At 36.7% G+C, this 24,197-nt stretch overlaps 1 protein-coding gene across 1 annotated transcript in view; it reads left to right on the top strand.

The window, feature by feature from the left end:
* The window catches only part of CNTN1 (contactin 1), a 239,818-nt gene that overhangs the window by 175,024 nt on the left and 40,597 nt on the right, over window positions 1–24,197 (top strand). The window contains exons 8-17 of the mRNA XM_061467767.1: window positions 70–276; window positions 1,502–1,598; window positions 1,753–1,934; window positions 2,967–3,091; window positions 5,057–5,174; window positions 6,639–6,789; window positions 7,268–7,395; window positions 9,956–10,131; window positions 19,548–19,668; window positions 23,970–24,128. Of these exons, the coding sequence (XP_061323751.1) occupies window positions 70–276; window positions 1,502–1,598; window positions 1,753–1,934; window positions 2,967–3,091; window positions 5,057–5,174; window positions 6,639–6,789; window positions 7,268–7,395; window positions 9,956–10,131; window positions 19,548–19,668; window positions 23,970–24,128 (1,464 nt within the window). The remainder of the gene's footprint in view (window positions 1–69; window positions 277–1,501; window positions 1,599–1,752; window positions 1,935–2,966; window positions 3,092–5,056; window positions 5,175–6,638; window positions 6,790–7,267; window positions 7,396–9,955; window positions 10,132–19,547; window positions 19,669–23,969; window positions 24,129–24,197) is intronic.

Genomic DNA, 24,197 nt, shown 5'->3' on the forward strand with positions numbered 1-24,197 from the left:
CAGGATTCCATGGGTTAAGTAGGTGATAGTATTGGTTTTTAATATTGACTAGAAAATATTTTTCTCCAGATGACCTCAGTTATCGGTGGCTTCTAAACGAGTTCCCAGTATTCATTGCTTTGGACAAAAGACGATTTGTGTCACAGACAAATGGCAATCTTTACATTGCGAATGTAGAAGCATCAGATAAGGGCAATTATTCGTGTTTTGTGTCCAGCCCATCAATAACAAAGAGTGTATTCAGCAAATTTATTCCACTTATCCCCCAGTCTGATCGTAAGTATTGGAAAAAGTGTTCAAAATGTTTGTGGTTTAATTTTGCTCATTTATAAGTACTTTCAGCTCTGTGAGGAGAAGTACGTGGCAAGTTATAATGACTACTGCACAATGTCATTTAGTTTTCCAGGTACAGGGGTTAAAGACATTCCCATTCACAGTGAAATCTCTGTGAAGGAAATCTCTCTGAATTCATATACAAATTTCCTTTCATACTATCAAGAACAGAGTTCTCATCCTCAGAGTCCTCATCTCTTTTGTGTGATAAGCCCCTGTACTCATCCCAAAACCTTTAATATTTTCTCTGACCTTATCTTTGGTTCTAAGTAATATTACTGTAAAGCAGAAACTTCATGTAAAAATTAATGAACAGCATCAGGAATTAATTTTTTTCCCAGCAAGTCCCCCATGAAAATGGAAAATCCTTTTCCCCTGCTGAAATTTCCTATCCAATGGTGGTCTAAGAGCTTTGTGTCTCAAGACAGTCCCCATGGCTTTGTCTTACTAGATAATTCTTTGCCATTTCTTCATGAAAAATGCATATATTCCAAACGGTAACCACGTTCCCTTTTGCCACTTCAGACTGTCAGTCACTAGAATCTCGTAAGCTCCTCATTAAGATTTCAGTGACCCTTTTATTTGTTAAACTTTCCATATTCCAGTGAAGTACTGTAATTGAATTTGAGTAATTACAAATCAGTGATCTTTGTCCAAATTTTCCATGGCCAATACTCATACTGAGATCTTCATCTAGAATTGCAAGAGGAGTCCTACAGGGATCATCAGTAGGTAGATTTGATTACATTTGCATCCCTGTGCCCTCATTAAGATGTAGATTTTCTGGCTCTAATTCCTTCATACCCTTACTAAGATAATAATATTAAATTCATAATAATTCAGAATGTTCCATTCTGTAAAAGAATTTGTGGAAAAGAGAGAGTCAGTCTTTTGTCTACCCACATGCACAGTACATCATCACACTTCAAATGCAAGTATATGTTAAAGCATTGTGCTGTAAAAATGTTAGGCATTACCATCCAGAGAAAGATAACTAGTTGTTGAGTAAAACAATTCTACATTACTATTAAAAGTTCAGGGCTAAATCAGACCTCATGAATGGTCAAGCTCCATGTGAATGATTTTGTCTGGAATTTTATGAACATTTTTCTTGAGCTGTATTTTTTTTCTGATGTGCCTTTCCTGAAAATCTCTTTTTTCATCTTAGGTGCTAAAGTATATCCTGCTGATATCAAAGTTAAGTTCAAGGACACGTATGCTCTCCTAGGGCAAAACGTGACGCTGGAGTGTTTTGCTCTTGGGAAGTAAGTGTATTTTAAAGTTATTGTAGAGCACTATTTGCTTTCATATTTCAGGGAATGAAAAGACATTTTTCATCATCAAACGCTGTTTTGTAGTCTGCAGTTTAACAGCCAGTTCTTGAACATGCTGATTTGTACTTTGCTGTACCTTTTCAAGTCCGGTTCCTGAACTCAGATGGAGTAAATACCTTGAACCCATGCCAGCCACTGCTGAGATAAGCATGTCTGGTGCAGTTCTTAAGATCTTTAATATTCAGTATGAAGATGAAGGACTTTATGAGTGTGAAGCTGAAAACTATAAAGGAAAGGATAAACATCAAGCAAGAGTTTATGTACAAGGTAAGTAAAACAATTTTATTCTTCACAATCTATGTTGCTTTCACTTATGTTGCAGATATTTTTGTTTCCACAGTTGATGTCAGTACTGACTCATAGCATCATCTTGACACGCTGCTGTTCAAGCTAATAGGGCAATATCAAAACTCACGCATTGAATGTCAGGCGTTGAATACCAGGCATAACATTTGAGTATTAATTGAACAGCTACTTAAGTTATCTGGTTATGATAGCTGTGTATACACCTTGACATAGTAATGACATAGTAATGGAAATTAAATAAATTTAGAGTACTTGAAGTGAAAGAATTTCCAGGAAGAAAAGGAGATGATTGGATTTGTTGCACTTTCTTGTTTCCTCTTTTGTCTACTCTGTCTTAGCTCTCACTCTTACTAGTTACACTCAACTATTTATTCCTTCAGCCTCTGTCCCTTCTCTTCATGCATTTGGCTAAGTGAGGGAACCAAAACATTGCATCTTACCTCTCATAGTGGAATCATTCCAAGTAACCTGACTGCCTTGACGAAGACTTGTGCCACATAACTGTGGCATGAAAAGGTCATTCATAACATCTGAATTACCTTCGGGAGATTTCTGTCTCTTCTCATTGACTGTACAGAAAATCTGCCTAGTTAAGACCCTTGGTTAAGTGCTTGAACTTCACTGGGAGAAATTCAGAATTGGTGTGGGAAGGTTGTTACTGTTTGTAATAGGTAAAGGTACTAAATAGGTTCATTTCCTTAGCAAACCCAAAAATGCTGGGACATTTTCAATATTAAATTCTTAATTAGCTTCTCTGGACCAAAGGAATATTTTCTTGGAGAACCTTTCAGTACTTACATGGTATTACACCATTTTGTGTCATTTAACTGTCATTTTATGGTATTATTGAGTAATTTCCACATTGTATAATTGACAGGTCTGTATAAGTGGCAACATAACTTTGGACACTCGTGAAAAAGCAGTGGAATTAATACAACATAATTAAATATGTATCTGCTATATTTACAAGGCATCATGGTTATTATCTTTCAGCTTCTCCTGAGTGGGTAGAACATATCAATGATACAGAGAAGGATATAGGCAGTGACCTCTACTGGCCTTGTGTAGCTACAGGCAAGCCTATTCCAACAATTAGGTGGTTGAAGAATGGCGTCGCGGTAAGTATATTGCCATAGATAATACAGGATTGATTGATTAACTGATGGAAATTATTTTCTGAAGCATGCATTATTAAAAGGTTAAAAGAAAATCAATTATCATGATACGAATATTTGCTGATCCACTTGCATTAGGCATTAAAATCTATTTTATAAAGTTTCCTCTGAGTCTTCTCTTCGGTTTTCTGAGGATATGAAGAATTCAGCATTTCTTTAGGCTATTTAATATTCAGTCTGAATTATGAACTCGACTTTTGACCACATGTTGGGAGGTGGATATCCCTTTTTCTCCAGTCCTCTTTATCTAAATGCTATTTTCTTCTCTCTGGATAAAAAATGTCTATCAGCTTATCTCCAGAAATAGTCTTTTTTACCACATTAAACGTGAGTATGTCTTTCAAAGTGTAAGACAAAATAGAGTCAGTGGAGACAAGAGAAGAAAGGGTAATTTTTAAATTACCAGTGCTCCTGTTTTATGCTTTTCCACATTTTTCCTAGCCACAGTCTATTGCAAAATTCCATTATTTTAGGTGATGTGAAGTTTAAATGAGTACCATTTGATAATTTAAATTTATTACATTGGATATTTTCTCTCCAGGCATTTCAACAATGTAATATCTATTGCTTAATATCTATTGTATGATGTGTCATTAAAGAACAAAGAGGATAGAAGAGGGCACAATGTAATGTTGCATCTGTTGAGCTGTGGCAGCACTGATCTTGGCAAGCAAGCAAAAAAAGACAATGAGGCAGCATTGGTTTGCCTTTATGTTTTAAGAAAAATGTGGGAGCTTGGAGGGAGAGTAGAGGTATCACCATCTGCCATATGGAGATGACTTAAACCAGGAAAAACAATGCTCCTTTCTAGCTTCAGTAGTTATTACAAACAAGTAATTTAACAAATGAATTGCTTGATGGTCCCCACTCAGCTTGGCTTTCACTGAGAAAATCTCCATGCTGGATTGCTGAAAGCGGTGTGTAATTCTGCAGTAGTACACCAGAAGATTATGCTGTGTGTTACTATTATGAGATGATTTCCAAATGGAAAATAGCAAAAATATTTAAATTGCCTTGAAAATATAGCTTGCTTCTAAATTAAATGATTTTTAATTTGGTGTTTCACTTAGCAAAAAATAAAAATTTTCAGAAAATCTGATTTAAACATTTTTTAAATAAAAGTGCAGGATATGTATTTCCTTTAATCTTTTTCAGATAAATAGTATTCTTTTAATCTTCCACTACTCCATGCACTCCAATTTACTCATATGCAAGATTTAAAGCTTTTCAGCTTGATTTTGACAAGAAAACAGAATTCATTAACATGATCTTTCAAAAACAAACATCTACTTGTACTTTACAAAATGCACCACCACACTTTTTGTACTTTTATACGTAATTGTTTAGAAATAGATTAAGTACTTTATTTTGATTTACAGTATTTTCTTTCGGTGTTAAAACAATGTAATAGAAAATAATTTATGCTACCTCTCAGAGGAATCGTCTGAAAAACTTCTGCCTCACTGGGACTTGCTTTGACCTTTTACTGTTGTAAAATGATGTACATACAACAGAAGGTACTGAACCGTGAGTGTAGAAAAACAAAGCTTATGTGCATAAAATGAATTTCATTTCTTGTTTCTTATTTCTGAATCAGTAGTGTTTACATTAGTATGGTAACAAGGGACTGAAGAGTAGGTGTGTCAAGTGCCACTCGGCTAAGACTTTTCCATCTATATCGACACTGAGTCTGTCTTTAAAACAAGAAGGTGAATAGATTGTCATAAAGACTGAAATGTAACGTGGGTAAAATAAAATCTCGCTGGTGTCTTAATGTTATGTGAGGAACTCTTTTCTGAATGTTGTCCCTAAAAAAAATAAAATAGAAGATATGTGGAATACATATAAATTCATCAGCATACATAGTCTATATGAATATCTTGTTGTTTTATTGATTCTGTGTTTTAGTTCCGGAAAGGTGAACTAAGAATACAAAGTCTGACCTTTGACGATGCCGGCATGTACCAATGTATAGCAGAAAACACACATGGAATTATTTATGCAAATGCTGAACTGAAGATTGTGGGTCAGTAGGATTACTTGCTCTATTTTCTGTTTCAGGTTTGAGTAAGATAGCAGTCATATTTGCAGGCATAGTTTGGTAACAGATTCCTGTGAGGATAAAGCTAAAAAGCCTCGCTCAATCTAGGGGCTTTGTTTGAGCTCTCTATCTTGTTTTTGACAACAAATTGAGGAATCAAGTTTCCAATTTGCAGGAAATATTTGCTATATTATTTCTGATGTTTGCGTGCTGCTGTTACCTCTCAGATGAACTGATGGTACAGAACTTACATGAAACACGTAAGGATTACCGACTACCTTCTCAAGCTTGCAAAACTTGAGGAGCATTTTCTTTTTAGCTTGTCTATGTCCTCTCCTCTGTGGGTAAAATATGCTTTTTAAAAACCCTGTTGTCAGTCACCAAGCCTTTAAAGCTCTGCCTCTTCACTCTGTCTTTTGCTTTTGCTTTCTACAATCTGCTATGACCAGCTGCAATGGTTGTGTGCAATATAGCTGTTCCATTTGATAGCTGGATGTAGTCATTAATCCACTGTTTTACGAAGGAACATACTATTGAAAGTTAGACTTTCACATCCAGAGTGCTCAGGCTTAAAACAATTTCTGACATTTTTACTGATGTCATTAGAGCAGGCATAACGGCTGTATGATACAGCTTTCCTAGGAGATTTCCTTGCAGAAGTTACCCTGGGTTCTTTCCATCTCATGCTTGCCTTCAGACTTTTCCAAGTGCTAAACTATCCTTGTCTTCCCCAACCCACTGCACAAAAATACAGAGTTTTTCTCTGTACTGCTTTAATGAACTTATAGCCCTATTTCTTTAAGCTGTGTCCATTCAATGAGATGCAAAATAATTAAAAGCATTTTGGTTTTTATTTGGTTACAAGTAAAGAGAAAATGAGTAAGCAAAGATCTAACCTCAGTGTGTAAGAGTGGTGCCTGTTGCACTCATATCTCATTACTCTTGTAAATCTGAGACTGCATCTAAGACGAGTCAGTCAAACAGAAAACTACAAAGAGGAGGAAGGGTACAATCTTAATGTTCCTGGGGGGGGTAAAATCACTGAAAAGTGAAACAAACTATTGTTTGAAAATATGATCGAATGAGCCACTTTATGCAGAAAAAGAATCTAAATTTTGTTAGGACTGATCAAAAGGCATTTGAAAAGGAGGAACTTTCTATTGATTTTGGCGGACTTTGATCTTGTTAGGTTAAATTTAGATGGAAGTCCAGAAGTCAACAGAAAGAAACCTCTAGCATAAAGCAACGTATAACTACACAATGATTTTTCCTATTTTAGATCAGCATCTATTTCTCAGGACATCATTTATCATTACTATTTTTCTTACTGATCTGAATAATGGACATTTGCATACAATTCTATAGTTTTGTCATTTACTTCGTGTTGCAAACATTGTATTTTGCAGAAAAATCACTAACAGCAGTGCTTTTGTTAATTTTCACTTTCAGCTTCACCTCCTACTTTTGAATTGAACCCTATGAAGAAGAAAATCCTAGCGGCTAAAGGGGGCCGTGTAATCATTGAATGCAAGCCCAAAGCTGCTCCTAAGCCAAAATTCTCCTGGAGCAAAGGAACAGAACTGCTTGTAAATGGGAGCCGGTTAGTATTGACTGTTAGGGGACACTGTGAGTCTTAAAAATGCTGCCTTATGTTTGTATTTGTCCTGTAGGTTAGTTCTCACTTTTGCAGACTTCAGGAGCAGGAGACTGTGTAATTTTAGGAGAACAACCTGCCAGAATATTTCAGCCAATGTGGATCCAAATAGCTAGAGGGGTATCCAACTGTGTGGTGCTGTTCACATTTCAGAATTGAATGGCATCACGAAACTGTAAGAAAACTATTAGAATGACTACAAGTAAATGAAAGTACATTCTCTGGCTCCAGCAGACGTCTCTAATCATGCCACAGTCTAATAAAATATTTTTTCAATAAGAGTGTTTATAAATGCAGTATTTAGATGTGAGCTTCCAATAGACATCCGTGGTTTGTTCTTTCACTTGCTACTATTCTACTGAAAGTACTGCTTTCTGATATAAAACCTAATTTCTCTTGATGTATTTTTTTACACCTTCAATAGCATACGTATCTGGGATGACGGGAGCCTGGAAATTATCAATATCACAAAGCTGGATGAAGGTCGCTACACTTGTTTTGCAGAAAACAACCGAGGAAAAGCTAATAGCACTGGTGTTCTGGAAATGACAGGTAAACCTGTAAATTGCATTAATTTGTTTTGGGTAGAATCACTAATTTTTTTCCAGCACTTGCAAACCATTTTATATATTTTTAATTTAGTTGTTCATTAAATAATGATGCTTTAAAAACATATTGCTCAGTAGAAACAGAGTATGTTTGCACTAGTCCTGAGACAGTATCTCAGTTTTCAAGGTTGATTTTGTCATTAGAGATTATTAAATCTCATCCGTTAAATTGACACATTTTAATGCATTCATTAAAATTGGTAGCTTAGCGCTTAGACTAAGGTGTGATCCTGGGGCCATGACTCAGACAGAAATGGCGCTCTTGCTGATGTTCCTTAATTTTTCCTTTCTGTTTTTCTTGGTAGAGTAAGCAAGTTTGAGAGAGCATTTCAGTTAAAGAAACATGTCTTAAATTGGTGCAATAGGGACACATGGCCATATGACTGCACTAATAAATTCCCTTCTTTTACGGGCACTAAATTATCTTCTTTTATGGGTATTAGTATTTACTGATGGAGTACTGATATCCTTAAATGTATATTTTAAACCTGATATCAAATAAATAAATAGATGTAGAATACAGACAGGAAAGATGACATTCATGAATAGCTATGTCTGTTAGGAATCACTCATAGTAGAAGAATAATTTATCAAATACATTTTTTAATGTCTGTTCCAGAAATCATGCTAGATGTGACAACTCAATGCCACGATATTGATGTACTAATGTAAGAATTAATCTATATCATCAGATCATATGAAAGCATTTTTCTGGTTGATTTATACCAAATTTATTGTACCAAATTAATTGTAAGACTTTTATTTTGCTTAATCAGATTTGATTAATAATTGCTATTACTCTTTATCATCCTTTTTCAGCTTTATACATCTTAATATTGCCCTCAGGCATTTAATTATTTTGAAAGATTATGTAAATAAATATCCAGCCCCTTAATAACTCTATCATACCTTCTAAAGGCATTTGCTTACTAAATTCACACAGTGAAACACTTAAACAAAATGTTTATAAACCTTATAAACTTAGACATACAAAATTTTAAAATTTTGGAGAATTCTGCTCCAATTTGTTTAAAAAGACAAACCAAAAGATTATGACATCTCCCTTGCATCACCGCAGAAACAGAAGGGGTCAGACGGCATACTTCAAATTTATTTTCACATTGTGGACAATGATAAGAGTTGACAAAGAATGCTTTGAAGATGATATTCCCAAGAATTGTGTGGCACATAAAACTTCTCAGACATTGTGCATGACTATGGGAATTTTAACAGTCAAATCTGAAGCTGACAGGCACTGCAAATGTGATGGGTTTTCCCCCACGCTGTTTGTTCACTGCCACAGGATTGGTAGAATACTTTATGCAAATATTTAGAACATCACTGATGGCAGAACCAAATGGTGAATGCACTAGAATGCAGTGCGTATGCTAAGCATGTGTCTATAGCTAAGACTTTAAAGATCAGATGTTAAGAGTTTGCTCCAGTGCACAATGAGATGCTCCATTCTGCAAAAGCCAGTAGTTGTGCCATCCTCATAGCCTCTGTACTAAGCAGGTTTTACATTACTTGGGAACGGGAAGGTTTCTCTCAAAGGCAGGTTGACAAGTAACATTGGGTTTATTGAGGATTTTTTGCTGTTCTGTATATTATGAAGTGTAGTGTGCTCCTTGGATCATGCTCAAACCTAGGTCTTAGCTAGTAGCAATAGCTTTTTCTTTTGGCTATTGTCTTCCAGGTTTTGGTACTCTATTCCCATTCTCATACTAGTGGGAAAGTTTTATGTCATGGCATAAGGAAGATGCTCTGAGGCTTTTTGCTTTATGATAAGATTTGAAAGAAAAGAAACAGGTCTCACTGATCCAGTGAGTCCTTTCCAGAGCAGTGTTGTTAATTTGCCATAGGAGATTGATGAATGCACCAAGATCTCTAGGAAGTGTCATGAGATCTCTGCCTTTTTGTTTTCTTCTTTCTGTATCAGTATGTAACATTGCTGGAAGATACACAAATTTCTTCCTTTTGTTGTATTATTTTCTCTTCCTTTCCACATGTAGGTATTTGCATAGTTTGCTATGCATCCATTCTATTGTTTCTCAGTAGATAAATTAAGATCTCAATCCCTGCAGTACTCCAGTAGAAATCTGACTCAGCCTGACAACTGAGTAGAACTTTCCATTCGTTAGACAGGTTTTAAAACATAAGAAATATTATTAAAACAAGAAATGCCACACAAGTCACATAAGATTCATTATGTGTCTTCTTTCTACCTGAGATAGTCAATGAGTAAAAATAGCTTTAAATAGGCAGTAATGTGATTCAGAGACTGAAACAGCCAGTGTCAAAGGACAGAAGTTAGGCATTTCAGTTGTAAAAGGTTTCCTCTGTTCTCTTTATTTTGGTCCTTCGAAATGTGGCTGCGTGAATAACATGTAAAGCAGACTTTGAGGGAGAAGTTCTATATATAATCAAACAATTATGGAGCTGAGCTTGCATTTGGATAAACATTTATTTATTGGAATTTTCCGTGTTTGCTGTTAACTTCACAGAAGCTACAAGGATTACTTTAGCTCCATTGAATGTTGATGTCACCGTTGGAGAGAATGCTACCATGCAATGCATTGCATCCCATGATCCCACATTAGACCTGACATTTATTTGGTCTCTAAATGGCTTTGTAATAGATTTTGAGAAAGAGCACGAACATTATGAAAGGAATGTCATGGTAAGATACTATAGATCCTTATCTAATATGTAAAATACTAGGGTTTTTTTTTATTGTGAATAGCAGTCTTTTCTGTTTTACTTTTTCTATTGTGTTGGTCCAGGTCTAGAAAGATGCACTAGGCTAAGAATGTGAAATAAAATCACAGTTTAGACATTTTACAGACATGTAGACACTTGCAGGTAGATACCTGAAATCAGATATCTTAATTAACATAAGCATTTTGGTACTTCAGTTAAATCCCAGTGAATAAAACTGGTAAGTTGGTAGCCTTATCATAAACAAGGTACAAATTATCTTGGAAATGTGTGCATATGCATTCACTTTTACTTACTCATGTTTTTCTCATCAACATTTCTGGTATTTGGCACAAAACCGGGCCAGATGGTGGGTAGGAGTCAAATGGTCTGTAAACACTGAGAAAGAAGAGTTAGTGTGAAGGCTAAACAAGTTAATACAAAAACAATAATTTTGGCATATAGAAAGAGGAATCATAAGTCTTTCATGCTTGCATGTGTGGCTATCTCTTTACAGTCGTCTATCAGGATTATTCAAAATTACTACCTTGATTAGAAAACCCTTCTCGTTATGTCTACTCAAAAGCTGACTTATCTAATATTCAACAACAACCTCAGAGTGGTTACCCACATATATATGTACTTATTCTGTTATTCTGGGTTTAAATGATACAAAAATCCTCAATATAGATACTTTTGGAGTGTGTGCTACCAAGAGGAACTGTGAAGGTGGAGAGAAAATATTGCTAATGGTACCTGTAGTGTCTGGGATCACCAGGGATCATATTCAGTTTCAGCTCTGTGTTCAAAATGATGTACCATGTAACGGTGCCTCCTGCAGAGTATTTCTCATAGGCTGGAAATATTCTTTAATTTTCCATGGAGATTCTTTCTCTCTGTTTTTCAATATCTGTTTATCTGTTTGTGAGATGTTTCAAGCAGAACTGTCTTAGACTGGTTTGGAGCAATCCAGTCCTTTGAGCAGTCAGCCTGCTCTGTTGCTGAGTTGTGAACATCCCTGTGAAGTCACACTGCACTCTTTCAGTGAGAGACAAGTCCTTGTCAGACAAGCCAGCAGAAGTAAACTAAAATCAGCTGAAAAACATTGAAACCTAAAGACATAAATCACTTTGTGCCATAAATTTCTCCAAAGTCTATGTCCAAACTCAGCAGCAGGGTGCTAAGCAGTTTGTAGTGTTGTGTTGTTTCAGGAATTTCAAAGTCTATAGACCTTCACTAATACACTGGGATCTTTAAAAACATTTTCTGCAAGTGGCTATTAAGCTGCACTTTTGATAGGTTTATATCTGCACTTTGGTACTAATCAATGCATCAGACTTTCTTGAAAATGTTTGACTCCTGTCCTAATGGCATTAGTTTGTCCTTAGATAAAGGACTTTCTCTGTCGTATGTTGAACAAAAGTTTTTATATCATTGACATACACTTTTGGGTCTTCCTCTTAATAATGAAAATAAAAAGGAAATTGGATTTTTTCTTTTAGGGGAAATTAATTCTGAAATGTAATACCAATTTTACAGCACTTTCTAGCAAAGCACTTCAAATGAACAAATATGGGCCAAATAAGGGCCTTAGCAAGTGTATAAGGTGTCATTTTCTGTGAAGATTGACTTAATACTTAGTTTCCTGGCCACCTGTTTCATCTTCCAGCTAGCCAGTGGTCCTAGGTCTCCTGGCCCCAAATTCTGATTAACTCCACAATATTTTAGACACCTTATTGGACTGCTTTATTTCAAAACCAAATTAGTGTAGCTTTGCTAAGCTTACTTGGTCTCTAAAGACCTTCCATAGTCTGCAGAGGGAGAGAAAGAGGTGGTTTACTTCATGTAGGTGTTGAATCTCAGGCTGAATGATTTCTTCTTTCAAAAGATTCTAGAGATAGATACTCCATAGGATGAGGAAGTAGCTGAAAAGATACTAACTCTTAATTCACTTAGTTAAAGTTAAGTAGGTTAGATCCAAACATCAATTAATTTATTTGTCATTGTGTAGCTCTGTCTTCATACACATATTTCTTAATCTGGTGTGTTCCTTTTGCACTTGATCATTAGTGGTAGAAGTTATTTTAACAGGGGCAGATTCCTGTTTTGCATTCCTAAGCCTTATTTTTGGGCTTTCAAATGCAAAGCAAGTACAGATCATCTCTGTTTCTTCTCCACAGGCAGCTCAGTCTTTCTCAGCCAGGAGAGAAGGAACAGTAAGACTGCATGTGAGGTCTAGAATTGCTATTTGTAGTTATTTGTGGATTCGGCACTGAAGTAGTAACAAATGCAGAATTTTTAAACAGCTTCAACAAATACAATAAAAAGGTTTATGTAGGATGTAATTAAGAGGAATATACATTTCCAGTATTTCTGTTTCATTGATTTAGTATTGTAATATTTTAGTATTGTATTATCTTGCATTAAGGGTTTTCCTCCTTCACATGCTAGCAAAGGGATTTTCTCCCGCCTACCACTTCTCTCTGGCAGTTCTGAGCTCAAGTCACTGGGTGGCAGGTTTGCTCAGGCTTTCTTGGGTGCGAAGTCGTAAGCTGTTGTGCATTCGGCAGCAGCAGCCCCAGCTGCTACCCAAGCCTTCTCAAACAGAAAAGAAAAAAATTACTCCATCATGAATATTAGAGTTACTGTTGTGCGTGCTCTCTATGCTGTAATTTCCTGCTCATGAGGGATCTTCATCTGTCTTCCTGGTAATATCACTATTAATTTATGTGACAGCGTAGATCAACATGCTGAAAATTGATACAGCCACAGTATTCAGTTCTCAAAATAATACTAATATTGTTGTCACATACACATAATGGAATGCTAATGAAATTCGTGTAAATACCTGCGTAAGTCTTCTTTCTTTAAATGGAAGCTTTTGTATCTCCATCATTGCTGAAGGCAAAACTAATTTGCATTACATTAGTACTAAAACTCATTTATCAAAAGAACATTTGTCAGTGCCATTTTTATTTCCTGTGACAGTGATATTTAAAATGAAAAATATATGTATGAATTGGTTAGCTTTCAAAAAGTTAAATTGAGTCTTCAAAATCTGACTATTAAAATTGATTGCTTTTGATTTATGTGTGGTTGTTCCTCCAATTTTTTAATTGAGGAACTAAACATTAACACATCCTTTCAAGCCTTGTAGAGATACAGCATTTCAAGTAGTCTAGAAAACTCTAATGTTCGGTCATTTGTTATTTATAGATCTGCTTTTTGTCATATATATTTAAAGATTGAAAAGCAGACTTATATTTAAAAAAAAATATACACTATCCAACTAAGTATATTCTTTTAAGTTTATTACAAAAAATTATCTTTAAAATGTGAAGGGGTGAATTTTTTTTACACTTTTTGAGCCCTACCAGTCCATTTGTATGGGTAGTCAGGAAGAGGACCTCCATAATTTAACAGGCTCAGGTCAGAAACTTGTACATAAGCTTAGGAAGAGTACAAATGTAGGTTCTAATAGTCTTAGTCACATATAGACATGCATACGTTTTAAAATGCTTTCCATACCATCAGTATTCCTGTGTTTGCTGCTCTGCTTATTAGTTGTCTTAAACTGTATCAGTGGACCTGAAAACCTGATATTTTTCTCACCACTTTATTGTTAATAAGTTAAATTAAATTGCCATATAATGGTTCTGGAACTTGCCTAATTGCAAATAACTTTCTTTTATATGAATTAAAGAAAGAGGAAGTGTTGGTGGAAAAATACAATAAGGCTGGAGGATGAGTTTTGTCATAGAGACAATTGACTTGTTGTTTGCTCACATTTTCTCATATTAATGAGAATTATGAGAGTAATGAGACTCTTCAAAAGCACTGTCTCAGTATAATGCTTCCAATGCCTTGATGTATTAGGAAGACACTTCAGACATGAGTGAATTAGAAGTCACATATTTGGCCCGGTTTGGGTAAAATTTGGAGGCAAGGGGCTAATAACATAGTGAGTGTGGGATGAGAAGGCTAGAGTCAGTGGTTAAGATCAAGGAGGGGAAGGAAAGTAGAAGGCACAGTGCTGAGGGTGAAGCCAACAAACAGATAGCTCTGACAGAAGCCTTTGAAGAAATCTGTTATTAATCCAGTGCTATTTCCAGCACAAAGAAATGTAGAGGATCAAGATATGCCAACTTTTGTGCAAGAATTATAAAAATACACTGCAAAATCAGTTGACTGTAAATTTATGTGCTTGTGCAACTTTGCAAACTCCCAAGTCCGCATACCATTGCTAGTTAGGTAACAGGAGCTGAGAAAATCAGGTGTGAGCAGTACTCAGAGAAATGTAGTTTACAGTGTATTGTGATTTTTTATTATCAGCTGTAAAGTTGTAAACCATGAGTATAAGTGACCAAGTACTAGGCTTTTCTGCTGTTGGAAATAGCAGGGCAAATTCCCACAGGGATGCTGGTACAAAGCACAGTATCCTCAGGCATTCTCAGTGGTATGCTGAATGGAGAAGAATAATATGTTTGTTGGAAACATTTCCCAGTCCGCATTTCAGGGGTAGAATTAGCACTGTACTTCCTTTACATATAAATATAGTTCACTGAAGGAAGAGATTCTTCAGTGGCAAGGACTGTGTCATCGTTATCCTGCTGGGTTTTTTATTTACCCATAACTTTTATGCCAGCTGTGTTTATAAAATAGTAAGGTAAGCTCTCCTGTGAATAAGATTGAGACAATAGAGCTGTACTGGTGGTGTTGTCACCATGTCATCTCTGATGTCAATATCAAGAAAACAGCTCTAATTACATTTACATTACCATTTGTCAACAGCTATTGGGTTATCTCTTCCAGTTGGTTCTACCACATAACACATCCTCTACTGGCAAGAACAAGCAACTCACATGAACTCAGCAAAGACTTAAACGATTTTTAGGTACAGGTAATAGAAAAAGATGTTTTAAGTTATTGCTAGCTTTGAATAAGCTGGTCTCATCACCAAGAATCCCATCTCTTCCACATTACTTCTTATCGATTCTCTTATGATCTTACCTCTATTGTGTATTAAACATCTCTGAAGCTCAGAAATTAATTTTCAAACCTGAATTTAAAAAAAAAAAGACTATCTCTGCTTACCAGGTTCTTCTATTTCTGCCAAGTTAATTTCATTATTATAAAGAGCTTGTTAGCTTCATATTGACATGAGTTCCTTTATTGTTGCTATTGTTATCCAAAAGGTGTGGATACTGCTTTTAGTCAGAAGTCTGGATTCATGTAAATTATTTTTGATCACACAGGGGCATATTCTGATGGTTTTCAGTAATTTAGTGCACTGGCAAAGGTGATAGTCAAAAGAGAACAATGAATCTCAGAAATAGGTCTTACAATTCTATTTTTGACATCACTATTAAAGCATAAATATAGGGCTCATATGATGAAAGTCTTTGCTTGAAACTTGGTAAATAACTGCGTGGTGTACCACAGATACCCTTGGAACATCCCTGAGTATTGCTATCACTATTTCCAGCCTGTGATTCAGTTTTCTCTGAGTTAAGGAAGGCATTTTTAAACTTAGCCAAGCTGAGGTTTTTGAATGAAAACATACAGTGCATTCATATCTAATTTGTGGACAGAACTTGCTGATGCCCATGCTCTTTATTTGCTTTGTAAGCTCTTCTTTTACCACCAAGAGCTTAGGCTTCTTCTGAATTATGGAAAGCTTCATCACCAACTGCATAAAACCTTACTCCAGGAGAGCTTCTTAACCAAGAAGATACAGTACCATATCTGTGTATTGATGATTTTTAAATTATGCTACGTTTTCCCATCTGTTTTGCAGCATTTAGATTTTCAAGACCAACTTCCCATAAGGAAATGAATGTTAGAGCAAGTATATGAGCTCATCATTAATAATATAATAAAGTATTTTAATTAGAGTGCTAACATAGGGATTAATAAGTCCTAAGCCTATTAAAAAATTGTAACCATTTGTATTGAATTAATAATATGATTATGAGAATTCTAAGTTTATGTAGTTTTTCTAAACCCTATTGCTTTACCCAGCGTTTGCTTACATTTATTTGCAGATGAAAGTGCAAGCAATGATCAGAGATTCACAGGCAGTGTGTTCTTTCTAGGATGACATTTACTGTTAATGAACTAAAGCTTTATAGAGCAGTCAAATAGAATCATAGAATCATAGAATAGTTAGGGTTGGAAAGGACCTTAAGATCATCTAGTTCCAACCCCCCTGCTATGGGCATAGACACCTCACATTAAACCATGCCACACAAGGCTTTGTCCAACTTGGCCTTTAACATCGCCAGGGATGGAGCATTCACAACTTCCCTGGGCAACCCATTCCAGTGCCTCACCACCCTTACAGTAAAGAACTTCTTCCTTATATCCAATCTAAACTTCCCCTGTTGAAGTTTTAACCCATTACCCCTTGCCCTGTCACTACAGTCCCTAATGAAGAGTCCCTCCCCAGCATCCCTATAGGCCCTCTTCAGATACTGGAAGGCTGCTATGAGGTCTCCACGCAGCCTTCTCTTCTGCAGGCTGAACAGCCCCAACTTTCTCAGCCTGTCTTCATACAGGAGGTGCTCCAGTCCCCTGATCATCCTCGTGGCCCTTCTCTGGACTTGTTCCAACAGTTCCATGTCCTTCTTATGTTGAGGACACCAGAACTGCACACAATACTCCAGGTGAGGTCTCACAGACAGAAAGCTCTTCGTCTCTTTTATTAAAACCAAAACCTAAAAACCCAAACACAAATACACCACCACCCCCCCCACCCCCCCCCCCCCCGCAGGAACTGAAAACTCAAGGAGTTTCAACTACTGTGGTTTCTTTATCATAATTTTTCTGAGGGCAGATGAGCAGGTAGACATCCTCTCTGCTCCTGTAGAAGTACTGACACTCCCACTGATTTTTCTTCCTGAAAGCCATTGACAGCAAAAGGAAGCACAGTCGAGAAAAAAGGCTTGTATGTGGTTAGTGAGGCAGCCAGTCAGTGCTCCCTTATGCAGTAATCCCTACAGGTTTTCAAAGGATGCTATCCTTGAAGGCAGTCCCCCTGAGGTTCCATGAATAAACTGAGGGACACCTGCACAGAAATGCCACTGCCCCAGACTCACCTCATCTCTGCATCCTGCCTGCACTTTGGCAAATTAGATAAAAGCCCTGACATACTAGTCTTGAGTGTGAAGTGTGAATATATATATATAGCTCTATAGACACATGGGCATAGTTTAATAATAGCTAATAGAAAAATGTTCAGAAATATATCAAGAATATTGGATTGTTCACTGATCCAACTAATCTGATCATTGCTAACTACGCTTGTGTCACTCAAAAATTGAAAAGGTACAGTGTAACCTGCATTTCTCTCTGACCCTATTAAGGCAATTGCCTGAAGTATTGCTGGCCAGAATTACATATTTTATTTCACATGTGCTTGATTCTCCTTTTATCCAATCACCGGTTTACCTCAGGAATTTCTTAAAGATATGGATTCTTATGTTGGATTAAAAAAAAAGTAAAAATTAGTGTTAACATATTTCGTTTTGTGATGAAATTTTATGCCAGCAGAATTTGAAGCTGGCATCCAAAATTCTTGCTGGAGTTTGGAAAGGAAAAGTATAGTTTTATCTGGTTATTTTCATCTCCCCTAAATAGAGAGTCTCAACTGGCATTCTAGTTTCAGAACATTTGGACAGATATAACCTTACTTCCCCACCACCCCTCCCCGCTTCCAATCAGGGTACATAAACTGTATGGCATAGCTTTATTTTATTTCTTCATAATGTCTAAATGCAGAGACACTAATTTCAGCCCACAATATTTGAGATTGTATTGAAGGTCTTTGTTGTTACCTAGAAACTTTCATGGTAACACTAGTTCTTACACCTAGATACTTGTCAATTTCCATTTTACGTACCATTTTGCATCTGAACTCCTTTTGTTCCTGTGAAGGTTTCTCAGTGTTTGGGTTGTTTGGGTTTTTCTTAATTATATTTCTGAACAATGTGCAGTGAATTAGGGAATCTGAATGTTGCCCCTTTTGGTATAGTGAGGTATACATCCAGCTGTTAATCTTTTGTAGCATTTTGACTTATATGAAAGTATTTTTCTGCAATAAAATCCAGGGTAGGTAAGCAAAATATTTCAAGTGCATTATTTTTAAACATTTTTATAAATGTCTTAATATAAAATGTGGTTTTCATTGAGAATAGCTGTGGCATATGTAATGCTCTCTGCTCTACTCCTTGTTTTACAGGTGCATACCTAGTTAATCAGTGGGTTCACAGAAGTGTCATAGGACAGAAATATTCAGTTTGCTTATCTGTACAACCACAGGTAGCAGCAGATAGTGCACCATCTGCAAACACAGCTATATATTTTCCTAGTAGTTCAGCATTATTGAAGAGTGTTGAGGAAGAATTAGGGTCTGTGATGGTGATGATGATGAGTGTATGAGCCTAACTGAATAGTAGATTTCTTCCCTGAAGGTCTTGCTGCCGTTTGCCAGGCAGCAGGGAGAGCTGAACCAGGGAAAAAGCAGGGGCCTCACCAGCAAGGTTAGCTGTCCACTCAGCAGGTCAGGATTGGGTGTGCCATGATGGGAGCTGTAACTCTGATGGGCCCTGCAAGGAAGCATTTCAGCTCCACAGCAGCTCCGCAGCAGGGGATCGGCCCTCCCTGAGGCTTAACTTCAGTGCTGTCTGTGTGCACCCATCCCAGGTCACCGAAGGAAGGGGCCACCCTGGACTATGCTGTCTCAGTGCTGGCCCAGAGCCCCTGCAGCCCACCCTCCCAACACGGGGGCTACAGTTGCTGTCATCAACCTGTACATTACCAGCAGGGATGGTCTTTCCTCTAAGGAGATGTGACATCGTTTGTTCACAGTTGCTGCATTTTAGTATCTCTGGTGCATGTTTATTTAGGCTGTGATTTTAGCCTCTCTGAGATAAAAACTTTCGTACTGGTTTAATGCTTGTAAAGGAGGAGCCAAGCAGTATCCTGCTCTGTTAGTAGAACTCCATGATGTTATCGTATAAACATACATAAAAAGGCAAGTAATGGTGCAGAAAATTTATCTGGCTGCTCTTTATGAAAAAAAATTTTAACTAAATTTAATGTTCAGATATGGGCTTCGCAAAGAAAAAGGGAGATGATGGCTTGGGAAAAAACATTTACTAAGACGCCTGGGTTTTGTCATGTTCAGTAAAGAGCACATCTCCTCGGGAAACACAGGGTAATTTCAATAGCTGTTGTATAAATCAGATGTATCTTTGAGGGTGATCTGTTCTCCAGGTAAGCACTTGCTTTTTGGAAATAGCAACCACTGTATTATCAGCTGGGAGGAATGTGTAGACAGGTATCACATTGGTGTACAGGAATGTTTATCAGCTTCACGAAGTGCTTTTTTTGTGACAGATTAAATCCAATGGTGAGCTGCTCATTAAAAATGTTCAGCTGCGGCATGCAGGGAGGTACACATGCACTGCTCAGACCATTGTGGACAACTCCTCAGCTTCAGCTGACCTTGTGGTAAGAGGTAAGGTTCTGCAGGTAATACAGAAACGTGTCTGGTTTTCACCTGGACAAGCAGTGTTTCTGGTTGTTTAGAATATGTTGTTTGTCACCATAAAATGAGAAATTAAAATGGGGAGTGAATGAACATGCAAAATCCTTAAAGTCCACTCTGGGCACTGATTCTGTTCCAGATGTTTAGAGGTCCAACTGAACACATGTTTTCCTGAAAAGCAATAAATATTTTTTATTATTAATATTTCCCTTATGTTACAGTAATTTTTTGACAGTTTAATTTGGTCTTCATTATTAGAAAATTATTTTAAGTATCATTTCAATGTATCCACTGTATAATATCTTTAAGAAGTCACTTCTTTTTTTCCCATAAAGCTTTACAGATTAAATTATTGTGTATAATGGTAGACCTACATTAAAAGGATTCCTAGTTTTGAAATGAGAGAAACCAGGACATTTGGGGTTAAGGTTACCACTCCATTATTAACTAGTTCACATTTGTTAAGTGCTAATGTGGTCTCAAAACACTGTGCTTGTACATAGGGTATGTCCTACGCATCTGTTATGATTTGTGGTTTCAATAGCATGAGTTAATTCATGTCCTTTGGGTATTTTACTCTGTTTTGTGCCTAAAGGTATAACAGGTTCTGAAGCGCTAATGCACTCTAATGCTGACAATTCAAAGCAGACGTACTTGGAGCCATGTTGTTGTCATGTTTTGCCCCATGTTTTGATAATACTAAAGAGCTGTATAGCAGAATCAAGACACAAATGTAGCTTGTGCCTTGATTCTGAATCTGTTATCTGAGGATGCTGTGGATTTTCTGTATTTCATTTTTGCTGGGTCTTAACAGACAGTGAAATGTCATCAGTTTTGGATGAAATGTCAAAGCAAATATGGAAGTGGTGAAACTGGGAATGCATCTACAAAGAGAAAGAGAAAGGCCTGTTCATGCGCCTTAGTATTATGTAAGCAATTCATTTCAAAAATAAAAAGAGAGATGAGATGAAATGTTACCAAGCTTCTGATTCTTCCTCCAACCTGGTAATTATAATTAGAATCATAGTTCTGAGATTGTTTGAAGAAATTAGCATTCATTTTATGCTCAACATTTGGATTTTAATACAATGAACACTGTTCTGCTTAGTGCTGAGTAATTCTCACTACGATTTTTGTCAGTGGAAGACTCGGCGCCTTACAAGGCAAACTTAAATATCTGATGAAATATGACAAAAGTTGACATTATAGTTTCACTGCATTTGTAGGAAGAAGCAACAGCAGAATATGAAAACATAGAGCATCTTCTCAATGAAGTAGTAAAGGATGACCAATGTTCACGCAGGCACATGATGATACTTTGACACAAAACTATTTGTGTGACCTTGGAGTATTAACATTGCTCTTGTGTCCAGGAGACTTGCTAGTGATATTAGTACACTGAAGACTCTCAGACCCCTAAGTTCCCCACCCAGCCTTAATGACTATGACCAGCCTCACCAGGACACCCATCCACACAGCTACCCATAGGCCCATGAGCCCTCTTAAGCTGAGCTCTGGACCTTTTGCCCTGGCTGGAGCTATGTTACAGACATACCTGCTTCCAGCTCTGTCTCTGACATGCTTCCTGGTTGGGCTTCAGACCTATGTAGTAGGTAGCTTGCCTCCTGGATGGACGGCTTGGGTATATGCATTAGTTTGTCACCTGAATGCACGTGATTCATTGCTTGCAGTACCAAGCACTGCCATATCAACACCCAGCCCTGCTCACTGTATTCAGATCCTGCAGGACTGCGCCCCACTGTTGAAGGAACTACCAATCCTTGCATTACTCATGGGTCCTGAATCATTTTTCCTGAGGGAACATCTGGCCCTTAGTGTTTCCTGACACGTGCCATTTTCAGAAACTTTGATAGTGAGGTGGGAAGCTGTAAGAGGTAACTCCTAAAAAAGGAGGAAAAAAGGTCCTGGCACTGATAAACCTTTTCATATCTTCCATCTTGAGGGCTTTTGAAATGAACAATCTTGCAGGAGAGCATGTCTGTCAGGCCATACCTACCTAAGACCTGGGCTAGCAAGTAGACACATTACCAGGGAGGAGTTGACTAAAGACCCTCATCTTAAAAATCAGCTTTTTGCAACAACTTCTACTTTGTGCGTCAGTGAAGAGTAAGAGGCAGTTTCCCATTGCATGTATTATGTAGTAGTACATGCATAAAATGTAGATGCATGTAGTCCTTGCCTTGAAAGGGAGGTCCAAGGACAGCTAATTAGTAGATTAGTTTTTAATGCCAGTATTTGAATTTTAATAGAAATTGGTTATGAGCAATCCAGTAGTCAACTGAAGTGTATTTTTCCAAGGATACTAAATGGGAACTCTTCTTGGATCTTAGAAAAAACAATCAGGAATTTGAATGTCGAAGTCATAAGCTATATCCAAACAGATTATGTGTCCATGGTCTTTTTTTTTTTTTTTTTTAAACTAATGGCATATATATTCTTTACATAACCAGTCTAAATTTCAATACTTTTGGAGTCAAGAATGGAATCACTTGGTCGTTATAAGGATAAATAAGTTGAATGCAAGGAACAACAATATATGGTAGTATGGGTTGTTTTTTTTTTTAATTCAGTTAGTTTTATTTTATTCCTTTTGCTCAGATTTATAGAGAAAATAAAGAGCTCGAGAGCTGAAGATAAGTTTGTCACACTTCGTGTTTAGATCTGATGTAAAAATCTCATTCCATTCTTTTTGTTGAGTTGTTTTTGTTTTGGTTTTCTGTGGTCTCTCTGTAAGTACTGCAGAGAAATATATCCTGTTATTGTTTGGTTTTTAAATATGTGCTGGGACCAGTTCAATCAGATTGTTGGATAATTACCTGAATCTTGTTGGCTTATTATAATCTCTGAATGTGGAATCAGAAAATACTTCTCAATAGTTCTAATGCATTGCCTCTGCTTTTACACAACACTTGATATATATCACATAACTGTGTACCGTATAAAACAGAAGCATAATAACAAAACCAGAAGAGTTAACGTTAAAAGAATGATCTGAAAATATCTATAGGCCAAGCTTATTAGTAGGTACTAAGCTTTGGGTTACAGAAATACTGTAAGTTTGAGGGGTTTTAGTACAATTTGCTGAACATTGTGGTGTCTTTGCAGACAAAGATTCCTATACTCACAGATGTATGCACCTGCATCACTCTCTTCTTAGCTTTCTAGTCCATGAAAATAATCACCTGTTCCTTTTGATCTACATATTTTAGCCGCTCTTTGGGGGACCAAGTCACAGCACAATGAAAGTGTTACCCACACAAAACAGAGGAGTGGGAGCAGTAGTAATCAATCAGAAGGAAATCTTTAACATTTAAAAAATGCACCAAGAAAAATGCAAGCATTCACTTCAGCAGTTTTTCTCTGTCATTATTGTTCAGAAATAAAACAGACGAGCTTTGGTGAAGAGATGTAATGACATTTATTAGGTTTAGTGATACACCTGGAATAAACAGGCAACTTTTGAGAACAGAGGCAAATCTCTCCAGATCTGAAGTACAACAAGCAAACTTAAAGCAAAGTATGGATTGAGAATAATTGCTGTTATGTTAACATATCTATTTTAAGTAGGCAGTTTAAACCAAAATACTGTTTGATACTTGAAAAGCATAGAGATGAGACTGTGAGCTAGTTTAAGACAAGCAACTTCTACCTATAATGATTTAGCTGGGTGCTGGGGGCATAGTAATGTGCTATCAGGCCAACACCGGTATTTAGTTCATGACTTTTTATATTCACTAGAGCCATGAAATTTGAAATTAATCTTTGCAAGTATCTGTCTTTTGAAGAAAAATAAATACTCTTTAGAAATTATTTTACAGGTCCTTCTTGATGATCAAGACTGAAAGGGCAGATGTGGAATGGCTACTTTGTGGAAAATGTTTTCCTTTGGTGCTTCTGTTCCATGGTCTTTGTGCGGTGATTCTGGAGCACAGTGGTTGTTTGATTTCACCCATGTAGTTCGCAAGATTGCTTTTAGTTCAGTGAGTGTGGTGGATTCCACATTTTGGCATGAAATTCTACTACTTAGGCCAGTCATGGAAGTTTCATTTGATATTTGTTAGATGCAAGAGCATTTATCTCTGAATGACTCTGTAAAGTATTAAAATGTATATATTTTTTTCAACCTGTTCTTAAGTAGAGAGTCTCAAAAGCCTTGTATCTTAGAAGTAAAAGTATCAAATATAATGAATGTTCATTTTCAGAATATTTAATTTGTTAATTGAACTGACTGCCATTGTTTTTTATTTCAGGCCCTCCAGGCCCTCCCGGAGGTATAAGAGTAGAAGAAATCAGAGACACTGCTGTAGCACTTACCTGGAGTCGTGGAACAGACAATCATAGCCCAATTTCTAAATACACTATCCAGTCAAAAACCTTTCTATCCGAAGAGTGGAAAGATGCCAAAACAGGTCAGAGTAATGTCAGAAGTAGTAAAGCCAATAGGTTTTTAAGTGTTTGATTGTTAGAAAACTTGTCTA

This window comes from Pezoporus flaviventris, unplaced genomic scaffold, assembly GCF_033815535.1.
Source record: "Pezoporus flaviventris isolate CSIRO_AGI_PZ_B2104156 unplaced genomic scaffold, CSIRO_AGI_Pfla_v1 ptg000045l, whole genome shotgun sequence".
NCBI classification, from domain to species: domain Eukaryota; kingdom Metazoa; phylum Chordata; class Aves; order Psittaciformes; family Psittacidae; genus Pezoporus; species Pezoporus flaviventris.